This window comes from Hylobates moloch, unplaced genomic scaffold, assembly GCF_009828535.3.
Source record: "Hylobates moloch isolate HMO894 unplaced genomic scaffold, HMol_V3 SCAFFOLD_4, whole genome shotgun sequence".
Taxonomy (NCBI): Eukaryota; Metazoa; Chordata; class Mammalia; order Primates; family Hylobatidae; genus Hylobates; species Hylobates moloch.
The window spans coordinates 173,774,093-173,786,943 of record NW_026652279.1 but is presented as its reverse complement, the minus strand read 5'-3'; the positions used below and the strand labels follow the sequence as shown (position 1 = coordinate 173,786,943).

General features: G+C 57.9%; 1 protein-coding gene across 35 annotated transcripts in view; it reads right to left on the bottom strand.

Moving 5' to 3' along the window:
• MCF2L (MCF.2 cell line derived transforming sequence like) overlaps nt 1-12,851 on the bottom strand; it is a 202,252-nt gene that overhangs the window by 78,577 nt on the left and 110,824 nt on the right. For 2 of the 35 annotated variants that reach the window (XM_032151371.2, XM_032151374.2), the window contains exon 1: nt 10,828-11,124. The exons of 30 other annotated variants lie outside the window; for them this stretch is intronic. In XM_032151371.2, the coding sequence (XP_032007262.1) occupies nt 10,828-10,900 (73 nt within the window). In that variant the 5' untranslated portion in view covers nt 10,901-11,124. Of the gene's footprint in view, nt 1-10,827; nt 11,135-12,593; nt 12,764-12,851 lie in introns of those variants that run through there. 3 more of the 35 variants (XM_058438094.1, XM_058438097.1, XM_058438105.1) reach the window with 3 other exon arrangements.

The following is a 12,851-nucleotide window of genomic DNA, read 5'->3' as shown; positions in this document are numbered from 1 at the left end:
CCAGGCTCACTAGGGCCACAAATGGGGAAGCATCAACCCATGTCTGTGGCTCCCTCTCCGCACCTCAACTTCCAGACACAACTTCCAGACGGCATCGATGTGGACACTTCCACCATGACTCCCTGACTCCATCTGGCAGCTCTGAGAGGCGGCGTGTTTGGCCTGTTGCCTACGGGCTCGGGCGTTCCTGACCCGGCTCTGGACCTCACCGGCCTGCTCTGGGGCCCTGCTGACAGCAGATGTCTTTCCTGTGTGTTTGTTAGAGATGGAGGGACACCGCCTGCCGTCCCTCCACGTTCTGAGAGAGTGATGCGTGTAGGTGTGAAGCTGCCTCTGGCACAGGCTGCTCACTGTAGCCTCCTCGTCCACCCCTCCAGGGGCTGCCACACACTCAGAGTTCCTCGGATGGGCAAGGTCCGGGCCTGCGGCCCTTGCTTGGCTGCTCCTCTTGTGGCCAGTCTGACCCCACTCAATTTCCTATTGAGATGCCACCTCAGAGAGGCCTTTCTCCACCTCCTCGCCAGACAGGGCCCCTCATGGCAGCCTGCACTCTCCATGGGCGCCCACAAGCCCCCACTCAAAGCTGCAGGGACCATGCCCGGGGTTCCCCACCCTCCCCACAGGGCCTGGCCCAGCAGCTGCCCCTGCTAACGTAGCGGAGGAAGGGAGGGGGTGCCTTCTCAGAGCATCCTGTGGAATCCAGTGCCAAGGCCCCAACCCCTCACAGGCGGGTTCCCTCTCTCTGGGTATCACAGGCCCATGGGGGGCAAAGCAACGCCTGTCCACCATCTGCACTGCAGTGTCCACCGTCCACACCGCCTGTCCATCATCTGTCCACACCGCCTGTCCACCATCCACACCGCCTGTCCACCATCCACACTGCCTGTCCACTGTCCACACCGCCTGTCCATCATCTGCACTGCAGTGTCCACCATCCGCACCGCCTGTCCACCATCCACACTGCCTGTCCACCATCCACACCACCTGTTCACCGTCCACACCACCTGTCCACTATCCGCACTGCAGTGTCTACCTGCTGGCAGCCGCCAGTGCCTCTGGACTCTCTGGGCCAGGACAAACTCTAAATATTGTCCCTCAGATTAAATGCCTCATTTTGGGTTTGAAAAGCAGGGTTCCCCCTGTGTGTGATCAGAAACTGCACACAGCTAAGCTCATACAAATAAATTCTAAAATATCACTACATCTGAAGTGGTCACTGGCCACGCTGTGAACCTAAAGAGACCTGTGGACGCTCTCTGACCCACATCAGAGCGTTGGCCTTCTCCCGTTCTTCATGGAGGCCTTCTGCAGGCAGGGCCCTGGGATTTTCAGGGCGCTGGGCGTTTCTTCCGTTTATGTGTGTAAGTTTTCCTTCTTCTTGATTTTTTGAACCCACTCAAGAATGATGGGAAAATCTGCCCTTTATGATCATAGTTTCTTTAAAAGTTCCAGTCTACTTAATTTTGCAGCCATAAGACTAAGAAGCGCACGGAAGAACAATGGTGGCCACTCAGTTCAGGAGACAGGTCCCCGGAAGAGACACAGGCAAGCGAGTGTGGCCTCTATGGGGCTCCGTGCTGTCGGATGTCTGGGAGGTGGTGGGCCCCTGACCCGTCTTTGACACCTAAGGCCAGGCCAGGCCCAGCTCCCCCACTGAGCCCTGCCCCAACCAACTCCCCAGTGATGACCCCATTGCTCAGAGGCGGGTCTGAGAGGGGAGGGTTAGGGCCTCACGTCTGAGGCCGGGCAGAGGCTGCCCCATCCATTCCACTGCCGTGTGGGCAGAGGCTGCCCCGTCCATTCCCCTGCCGTGTGGGCAGAGGCTGCCCCGTCCATTCCCCTGCCGTGTGGGCAGAGGCTGCGCCGTCCATTCCCCTACCATGCAGCCAGAGGCAGCAGGTGGGGCCAACGAGGGGGTGGCCAGGCCTGCCCCTGCCCGTCCCCAGCACCAACCACAGCAGCCCCACCCGGGAGGGCCGATCTCTTCTGGCCACTATGGGGACGACGTATTTCCCAAGCGTGGGAAGGGCAGAGGTGCCCTTGGCTCACCTGATACACAGGTGAGGCCCCACCACCGAGTTTTCCTCACAGAAACAGGGTCCTGGCAATGGCAGTCCAGGGAGGGGGACCATGTGTCTATCTTTAGATCTCTGTTCCAACAAAACCAGACGACTAAGCAAACTTCCTTCCTCTTGCAAGCTGACTCAAAAGCTTGCTTTATTTGAGGACAATTTCATCCTGAAAACCAGGAGTGGGGTGTGGGGGGTGGGAGGGCGGCCAAGACATCTGAGCAGCATTCCAGGCACCCCTTCCAGCCCAGGGTGACCTCGAAAGCAGCAGAAAGAATGCAGGAGACGGGGATGGGAGCTGGGTGGGCCCTGGAAATCCTCTCACGGTGGGGGTGGCGGGGGGGGGGGGTGCACCGTCACAGGTGGAGCTGGGTGGGGCCCTGGAAACCCTATCTCGGTGAGGTGAGGGGGGTGCACCGTCACAGGTGGAGGCAGCAAGGCGCTCCTGGCAGCAGGAAGAGGCCCAAGTGCAGCAGGAAACCCCGTCCCTGGTGCTCACTGGTGACCGTGGGCAGAGGAGAGGACAAGGCACTCCACACAGCAGCCTGGGGCCATGGGGCACAGTCCATCTTTTGCCAATTGTCTTCTTTTATTTATTCTGGCAAAAAGCCCATTCCCAAAGGCTTCTGCATCCTGTCCATCAGATGGGACAGTCGTGCCTTTTCAAAGTCCAAGGCTGAGCGTCAGATGGGATTACGTCACCAGATCGTCCAGCCGGAGGCCTTCCCCAAGCCCATCCATGAAGATCTCCAAACCCAGGAAGAGCAGGGCTGCACAGCAGGGCAGTAAGAAGAAACGCAGGCCACAAAATCGGAACAAAGTCTAAATTCAGTAAGCAGGATGCTTGAAACCACAGCCTTCAGATAAGGACACCCCAGGAGGCCAGCACCCCGTCCCCTCCAGACAAGCTCCTGACACCATGTGGGTCAGAGAGGAGAACCAGGATGCCCCGGGGGCCAGCGTCCCCGTCCCCTCCAGACAAGCTCCTGACACCGTGGGTCAGGGAGGACCAGGATACCCTGGGGGCCAGTGCCCCATCCCTGCCATTGGGACAAAAGGGGCGTCCACACCTCTGTTTGTGATGTGTGTTAAAGGATCCGTTTGATTTTGCATTCCCGATGTTTAAGGTTTATCCTGACTTGGTTGGCAGAATTCTCACTTACATTAAATCTCAAATATTTTTAACGAGCCATTTGCTAGTGGGTTAGGTGTAAATATTTCATGTCACATACACAGTGACTTAAATCACATGGTTCACTATTCTTTTTCTGATCTCAGAAAGCTTAACCTTTACACATTTTAAAATAAAAGGCCCTGCCAGAAAAGACGGTCAACAGGAGTGGTGATCAGGGAAATGCCGCTGACCCCAGGGTGTCATCTCAGACCCGCAAAACCAACCCGCAAGGGTCAGGAGCCGGCGGACTCCCACATGGGGGGCAGGTGTCAGTGCACAGCCGCCCCGCAGAACCCTCCGGACGCCCTTTGGAGCGAGACGGTTTGCGCCTCGGGCAGGGAGGGCACGCACATCCGCACTTGGCCCATCTCCTCTGGGGGCCGTCTCCAGAGCTGCGCTCTCCGCTCTCCACGCTGCCTCGCCCGCAAGCCCTGGGTTCTCGGATGCAGGCGGGTGTAAGAATCCCCTAGAGCGCGCCCTCAGCACACGTGGGTGTGTTGTTTGGAACCAAGCTCCTGCCTGGACCCCAACAGATCAGACTGAAAATCAAAATGAAGTCCCTGCGCTCCAAGGGAAACTGAGATGTTATCGGACCTTGGAGAAAACAGGACAGAGGAGAGGCCAATCTTCCAACCAGGCCAGGCTCTGTCTTCCTCTGCGTGGTCACGGAGGTCCCTCTTTTTGTTGTTCTTGTTCTCAACTTGTTTAATATGTAAAAGGACAATCAGAACAGTGGTCAGAATTTCCACTTTTGATACATTCTTAGGATACAGCCCACCCAGAGAACATCACTTCAAATAGATGAAGAATTACCCAACTTTTTCTGTCTTGAAGACAGTTTGCTTAGATTTTAAAAAGACTTAATTCCATGAGTTACGGCAGTGAATTTAACCATGAGAATTAAATATAAAAATGTGGAGGCTCTGAGCTGCCCGCAGAGGTGGGACTCCTATGAGGGTGACTGCTGGAGTCCAGGGGCTGAGACACAGCCACTCACAACATTACCGTTCCCCTGTAACACAGGGTTAAGACTTTACCATAACTTAATTATACATTCATTATGGTGCTTTAAAACAGTCAAGCCTAAATACATTCTTCACACTGTCAAAAAGATACACGTACTTGGCCGGGCACAGTGGCTCACACCTATAAATGCCAACACTTTGGGAGGCCAAGGTGGGCAAATCACTTGAGGTCAGGAGTTCGAGACCAGCCTGGTCAACATGGTGAAACCCCCTCCCTACTAAAGATACAAAAATTAGCTGGGCATGGTGGCAGGTGCCTGTAGTCCCAAGGTACTCAGGGGGCTGAGGCTGGAGAATCTCTTGAACCTGGGAGGTGGATGTTGCTGTGAGCTGAGATTGTGCCACTGCACTCCAGCCTAGGTGACAGAGCGAGACTCCGTCTCAAAAAAAAAAAAAAAAAAAAAAGAAAGAAAGAAAAAGAAAAAGAAAAGATACACGTACTAAAAACCCACTTAAGCACAAAGTTTGTCACGTGACAGCTCTTGGTCTGGGCCACATGCGTGTGCCGGGATCTTCTGCTTCTTCAAGCTTGATGTAAGTCTGGCAATCACCTAACGCGAAACTGATCCTTACGACACAGAGCCGCCTGAAGTGGCCAGTCGGTCACGTTTCTCCCGCTGACTCCCCAAGCTTACAAAGCACAGCGGCTGAGGTCGCCGAATCACGTTCGCTCAGTTTCTGCTTTCTTCAGCCCTGTCCGTACAGCCGGCCCCGCACTGCGTGTTTCACTGGAGCTCTTACGCTAGTTCATGGAATGAAGGGCTGCCCCACTCTAGAATCGCCAGCACAGCCCAGTGAGATCTTTAAATTACACGGATTGCAATTTGATCTTCTGGCAGGTACTTCCTGTCTCTCTGCTCCACGGTGGCCACGGCCCACTCAAGTGATTTCAGAATCATAATACAGGGGTCTCAAGGTGAGGCTCCCAGGTGATGTGGACGCTGGGGTCAGGGGTTAGACCCCCGCTGTTCTCAAGGTCACACTGAGCCAGGGGCACCAGGAGGGTCTGTCATGAAGTGGGGCACTTGGCTGCTCACCAGCTTGCATTTTTATGAACGTTTCCTGGTATCAGAAAAATGGCCTGAGTGCAGTTTCAGCCAGGTGGGCCTCAGCATCCACCCCACACCTGGCGGGCTCCGCACGGGGCCTGGATCTGCGTGCATTCATGCCCTGGCTGCATTCATGCCCTGGCTAGGGGGTAGTCACACCATACACGCAATGGCTTCTGAGCTAGAACAACTTAAAAAATCATGGGGCAAAGGGATCAGAGACCAAAGTGACTGAGAGTGACACAGGAGGCCAGGTTTCAAGATGAGGGACACGGGTCCTTCCAGAGTTCAGAGACCCTGGCCCTGCCACCCTCTCCCCTGAGGGCTGGGCTGGCTGCCGGCTCTGCCACCTCCGGTCACAGCCCCACCCGCTGCACAGTACCCACGGCTCCACTGCCTCCCCACACCCCGCCACAGACCTGGGCCTGCCCTTGGGGACTGAGCCAAGCCTCGGCACATGTGAGGATCCTGGCCCAGCCTCCCAGGCCAGATGCTCAGGGCGTTCTCAAGTGACTGCTGAGTGGGCAGGGCTGGTGGCACCCACAGGGAGCATTTCCATAGGGCCCAAACCCGAGGGTCTTGAATACCTCAGGGTCTCCCACCAGCCCCCACTGAGATGCACGCCTCTCTCCCTTTCTCTCGTGGAGGCCGCCCAGGGTGCGCCTGCCCTCCCAGCCACTGCCTTCTAGAGCCTTTCCTGTTCTGAGGCAGCTGAGCCCTCACACAGACCCTCTGTCCGCAGGAGGGGTCGCACTGGCAGCTGCACCTGGAATGGCTGGGGGTCCAGGGAGAAAAGGCATGCGGGGGAGGCCCCCTCGGGGTTCAGATGAGGACCACCCTGTGCTCCTGGGTGGGGAGGATCAGGCCAGAAAGACAGGTTTCCTACTCACACCCGGCTCCAGTGCATTGAGTGAGTCCTCACAAGGACCTAGGGAGCACGAAGCCTCATCATCCTCATGTTAAAGATGGGGGATTCAAGGTCAGGCTCAGCTGTGAGCAGCCCAGGACTGTAGGGCGGGCAGTGCCAGGACTGAGCCCACACCGTCTGCTCCAGTGCCTGGGACCTTCACTGCCACGGGCTCAACAGCGAGGCTACGGAGAGGCTCTCACAGAGGGGCTGGGAGGGTGCCGACATGCGTCTGTTTCCAGGCTGATGGGTGAGTGAGACGCCAGTGGCTGGGACAGGGCAGGCTTGTGGGCAGGAAGGCGGGGACATGGCAGGCACAGCCTCCCATTGCACAGGAGCTGCCCAGAGTCACGGAAGATGTTGGAGCCATCAGGGAGCTTGGAGTCCGATGATTTTCACTAAGCAGCCCCATTTCCTCAGCTCTGTTCACTATGGAGCCTTTGGCTGGCTCATCACTTCCTGAGCTTACAGCTTCTGGCTGTTTTTTCCAGCTATATTGAGAAAAATAATTGTATATATTTAAGGTGCACACGTGCTGTTTTGATATAGTTCACATTGTGAAACCATAGCCACCACCAAACTCACTGGTGACTGACTGTCATCTCCCACAGCTGCCATTTCCTTTTACAGTTAGAATACTCAATATCCACTCCCAGCAAACCTCAGGTACAAATACAGTGTCAACCACAGTCACCACAGACAGGCCACGGCCACCTTGAACAGATCACAGCCACCATGAACTTACCACAGCCACCACATACCAACCACAGCCACCATGAACAGCCCATAGCCACCACCGACTAACCACAGCCACCACGAACCAACCATGGTCACCACAGACCACAGCCACCACGAACAGACCACAGCCACCCCGAACCAACCACGGCCACCACAAAGCCACCACGAACCAACCATGGTCACCACAAACAGACCATGGCCACCATGAACAGACCACGGCCACCACAAACCAACCACGGCCACCACAAACAGACCACGGCCACCCCAAACCAACCATGGCCACAATAAACACGCCACAGCCACCACAAACTGACCATGGCCACCACGAACAACCACAGTCACCATGAACAGCCCATGGCCACCACAGACCACCACGGCCACCATGAACAGATCACAGCCATCATAAACCAACCACAGCCACCATGAACAGCCCATAGTCAGTCACCATGAACAGCCCATGGCCACCATAAACAGACCCCCAGACTTCATTCATTTGGCACAACGGGAACTCTGTGTCCTCTGGCCAGCATCTCCCCAGGCTTCCCCGCCCCAGCCCCCAGTAGCCACCGTGCTTGTCGGCGTCTCTGACACCCCACACGAGTGGGGCCGTGGCTTTGCCTGTGGCTGATTTTGCTCAGCACCGTCCTCCAGGCTCATCCGTGTTGTCTCAAATAACAGGATTTCCTTTTTAACAAAAACCCAACAGCACTCCACTGTGTGTGCACCACGTCGTCTTTACGTGCCCATCCACTAACAGGCACTGGAGTCGATTCCACGTCTGGGCTGGTGAGCTCCGGAGGGCGGGCAGCTCTTTAACGCGCTCACTCCTTTCCCCTGATAGCCACCCACAGTGGGGACTCCTGGCTCCAACAACAGTGCTCTTTTCAATTTCTTGAGGAACCTCCATACCCCCACTGTTTTCCGTGATACCTGCACCAATTTACATCCCCACCAACAGCGTGCACGGGCTGCCGTGCCTCCACAAACCCGTCTCCGTAAGGTCCGGAGAGAAACGGGCACCAACGTGAAGCCCATGCAGCATCTGCACACACGCGTGGTCCGTGCGCTTGGTGTCATCACCACACACGTGGGCCAGCAGCGGCCGCAGGAAAGACACTCACTGGCCCTGCAGGAGTACAGACCTCACCCTGAACACAACCTCCCTGAGCTGTGTGACTCTGGGCAGTTGCTTTCTCTCTCTGGGCCTCCTCCTCCTCTGTAAAGCTGAGACAAGGCTTCCTTGTGGGACCATGGCTGCAATTCAGCCAGTGATGCAGGCAGACGGCTTTGGTGATGGCTGCCCCCACCAGGTGAGCAGACCCAGGGGGATCTTCCTGTCCCCAGGTTATGTTAGGAGGCTACAGGGACCCAGAGGAACCCCCCAGCACTGCGCCATGGGGGCCGGCCAGGGCCCCAGCTGCAGACACGGAGCGGCGGCTGCAGACTGAGGTCCACAGAGGAGGTGGTGTTGGCTACAGCGCAGGATGCTGTGCGGGTGGGAGGTGGGCTCAACAAGAGGCCAAGGTGAAGAGGACCACCAAGGTGAAGAGGACCACCCGCTGATGGGCAGACGGATGCTTCTCTGCAGGGCAGTGCCCCGTCCTCCTCTGCCGAGTGACGCCAGGTGGCCTGTATGCAGTAGGGACCAGCTCCCCGAGGACACTTGTGCCCCGGAGGGTCATACCAGAGCCAAACCTCCCTACTCCCTGGGCCGGGGGGAGGCGTGACCTGCACTAGCCACGAGGGAAGGGCCACAGCCTGGTCTGCCTGGAACACATGTTAAAAATGCCTAAAGGAGAACGAGAACAGTCGTCATAACAAATTCTTTCCTTTAAAATTAAAAACAACAGTCCGGACTGTACCACGGTGACCTCTCTGTGGAGTCCAAGCATCTCAGTCCTTCTGCGCCTCCCCCAGCTGGCCCCGTGTGGGCCTGAGGACAGACTCTCCGAGGCCAGTGGGGCTTGCCCCACACTGCAATTTACCTTCTGAGAAAGGTCACCCACAGGTGGCAAGTTCATTCCAGGTCCCTAGGGCCTCTGCAGGAGTGAGGAGGGGCACGGTGAGGAACACAGGCCTGGCTGACCCTGGCTGACCCTGGCACCGACAATGCTTCTTCAATGTACCCTAAGAAGACGTGAGACACTAAAACAGAGCCTGGGGCAGGTCCCGGGGCTGATCAAGGAACCGTCAGGGCTCAGAAGGACAATTCCTCCTCTTGTCCAGGGTGGTCCTGGCTTTGCCTGGTCTTTCAGGAGGGAACTGCAGGATGGGGTGGCCAGGGCATCAGGGGTGCGAAACCAGGGGGCACCCAGGGGACACAACCTCCCTTAAAGCAGCCACCTGCCCCTTGCTTACTCCGGAGCCTTCCACGGTGCCCCAGAGCCAACCCCATAACCTGGGGCTGCCACCTGCCCCTGCTCACGCCAGAGCCTTCCATGGTGCCCCAAAGCCAACCCCATAACATGGGGCGGCCACCTGCCCCTACGCATGCTAAAGCCTTCCACGGTGCTCCACAGCCAACCCCATAACCCGGGGCAGCCACCTGCCCCTGCTCACACTGGAGCCTTCCCCAGTGCGCCACAGCCAACCCCATAGCCCAGGGGGGGCCCCTGCCCCTGCTCACCCCAGAGCCTTCCACGGTGCTCCACAGCCAACCCCATAACCTGCGGCGGCCACCTGCCCCTGCTCATGCCCTCACCCAGGCTAGAGTACAGTTGTGCAATCGTACCTTATTGCAGCCTTGACCTCCTGGGCTCAAATGATTCTCCCCTCTCAGCCTCCCAAGTGGCTGGGACTACAGGCACACGCCACCACACCCAGCCTATTACATTTTTTTTTTTTTTTTTTTACAGATGAGGTCTTGCTATGTTTCCCAGGCTGGTCCCAAACTCCTGGGCTCAAGCGATCCTCTAGCCTCAGACTCCCAAAGTGCTGGGATTACAGGCGCGAACTGCTGTACCCAGCCAGTTCTTAACTTTAGAATTGGAAACTTTAGATGTTTATTCATTGCCATTGATAGTTAAGGTCTGATTCAATAAAATTCACAGATGCTTATTTTATGAATTATTCATCAATACTTGGCATAAGTACCCACTGGAAAATATAATTAGGACAAATCTCTTGAAAACGAGTACTCCATTCTTAGAAAAGCATCAACAAAACCCAGGCTGCTTCCTCCCCACGTGGCCCCTTCTCCAGGGACCTTGCCCCAAAGCTCCAATTGTCAGGATGGGGCCAGTGTGGACCAGCAGCCCCTGACCCCTGACCAGACCAAACGCACCCAAACCTAAGACCACAGAGGCCGCCCAGCCGGGTCCACAGGCTTGGCCAGGGGCCTCCCAAGTCCTGCTTGCCTAGAGAGGGCAGCTTGTCACGACACCACAGGTGGCCCCGCTGTGGGAACAGCAGTGGCCGGGTGTCCCCTCCAAGGAGGAGCCGCAGCCCCTCCACCAGCCAGACGTGGGCGCTGCCCTCATTTGTCCACAGAGCCTGTCTATGAAAAACCTCGAACAAAGGAGCCAGTGGAAAGGTGATCCCAGCCTTCCGGGGCCAGCACAGATGGTCCCTCACAGGCCAAGGGCAGAGGCGGCCCCACTGCTCACCAGGGACCCCAAGGCCATGGCCCTAAACCATCCATCAGGCAAGGCCTGCACACACCTTCCCTGCCAAGGAGCAGGGCTCCTGTGGTCTCGGAGGCACCCGCCCCAACATCCATCCTCGGCATCCCCCAGCCCCGGGCTCCTGCCCCAGCAGCCTCTGAGGACAGGGCTGAGCCCACAATGTCCACCCCCGCCCTGTGTCCCCGCACGGTCGCCCCACAACACCTTCCAGGGAGGCGAGGACCCACCCGCGCCCCACGCACCTGTGCCAGCCTTCAGCAGCAGCCACAGCGCCCAGAGGTCCCGGCACAGCAGTGACAGCCGGCTCACCGTCATGCTGCCCAATGCGCGTCAGGAGCCCCCGACCCGGCTCCCGGAACGCCCTTCCCAGGCACACAAAGGATGGCGCAGCACCAGCACCATCTTGGCCGCGGAGCGGGGACGCCACACCTTCCTGGGTTTGCTGCGCAGACCTGGCCTCTGCAGGGCAGCCAGCCGGCTGCTCCTCCCAGGACCTCCGATTCGATGTCCCTGATTAAGGAGCAGCATCGGCTCACTTATCCTGCTGCAGGCAGCTTAACTGTTGCGATCCTGGCGACAGCTGAGCTCTGGCTAGGGAGGCTTCAGGTTCCTGATGTTGCTTGTCTAGACCCTCCCTGCAGGGGCCCCACGCTCCGCCAAAGTCCCATCCACTGAGTGGCAGGGACCTGAGCTGGCAGGGGCCATGCTTAGCAGAGATCCGTCCCCTGAGCCAGCCCCACAGCTGTGGGGACCTGGGCCGAGGTCCGCATCCCCTGAGCCAGCCCCAGGGCTGCAGGGACCTGGGCTGGCAGGGATGAGCTGTCCGGAGAGTATGCTGACCCAGGGGGCCGAGCCTTCTGCCCCTGGCAACACACGCCCGTGGGGAGTTGAGCCTTCGAGTGCCCGGGAGGCAGCTGTGTCTGCTGTTCTCATCCGTCTGTGGTCACTGAGTTCATTTTAAACCTTTGTGAGCAGGGGCCGTTCTCAGAATACCCCTGCACCGAGAACACAGAAGGCAGGCTCCCGGCTGCCTCTCTTTACTTCTCCAGGGCCAGGAGGGGGATAGTTAAATACGACACTTGAAAACTAGCAGTCCAGGAGGGGGCTCCTAAACGCTGCCCTGGGTGGGAGTCCCACAAAGAGCTCGTTCAAACTCAGGTTCTGTCCCTGACGAGCTCCCAAGTTACCTGAGACCACTTGTCCAGGCCCAGAGTTTGAGCAGAAAAACCCAAGGAGCTAAGGGGACCAAGGCAGATCTCCTGAGAATATCACACACTGATTCGGCAGTGCTGGAGTCAGCTCGAGCCGAGAAGGCCTGGGAGGGGCACTGGGTTTGGGTGGGACCCCGGCCTCTTCTGGCCCCTCTCTCCGCAGAGCCTCACGTGCACTGACTCCTGCCCTGCGTGTGCCCAGCACAGCACAGCCGGCCCTCCAGGCTTCAGCTTCTCCCGCTGGGAACACTGCCTTCTGGGGGTGGCTGACCCCGAACGCCAGACACCTGGCTCCCGCCTCTGGAAACCTCGGCTCCCTCACGTCCAAACGCTTGCTGGAGAGGAAAGCGTGGCCTCACCAGGCTCTGCCTCTGGGAACATCAGCTATGGAGGCTTTTCTTGTGGCCATGATTGCACTGACAAGCACCAAAGCTAAGTCTGGAACCTCACTCTTCCTCCTGGGCCAAGACTCTCATCTCCACCCTGCGCACACTTAGGGGAGGGATGCCTAAGAGGGGCCACTGTTTCCTCCACACCTGGGTCCTCTGAGAGGCAGCCTCATCCCTGGGGCAGGAATGTCGCTTCTATAAGCCCCTCTGCACCCACTCACGACCGCCGAGGGGCTGTGATGTCCATCCATAATTATTTATGTCCTCCCCAGCCCAGCCATCCTTCCCTGTAAGTTTGGACCTAGGGCTGGCTGGTGCCCACGGTGTGAGCTGCCCCCTGAGCCACAGCAGGTTTGGGCTCTGCACATTGACCCAGACCTCCTGTGTCTGGGATCTCTGTGTTCCTACCTTCTGCTGTCAGAATGCATCCCAGATGAGCTCTCCCTGGAACAGGAGCCCCGGGGGAGGCCACCGTGTCATGGCCCCTCATGCCATCACCATGGAACCAGCCGATGCACCTGCCACCTGCACCTCGGCCCTGCCTCAGCTCTGGGGCCCGCCGGCGTCTGCACTCCCGGCCGACTCTAATGTCCGAAGCATGTTCTGCAGGCGCAACTCCTACATCATCAGCCGGCAGGGGCACAGGAGCCGATCACAGCGCCACAC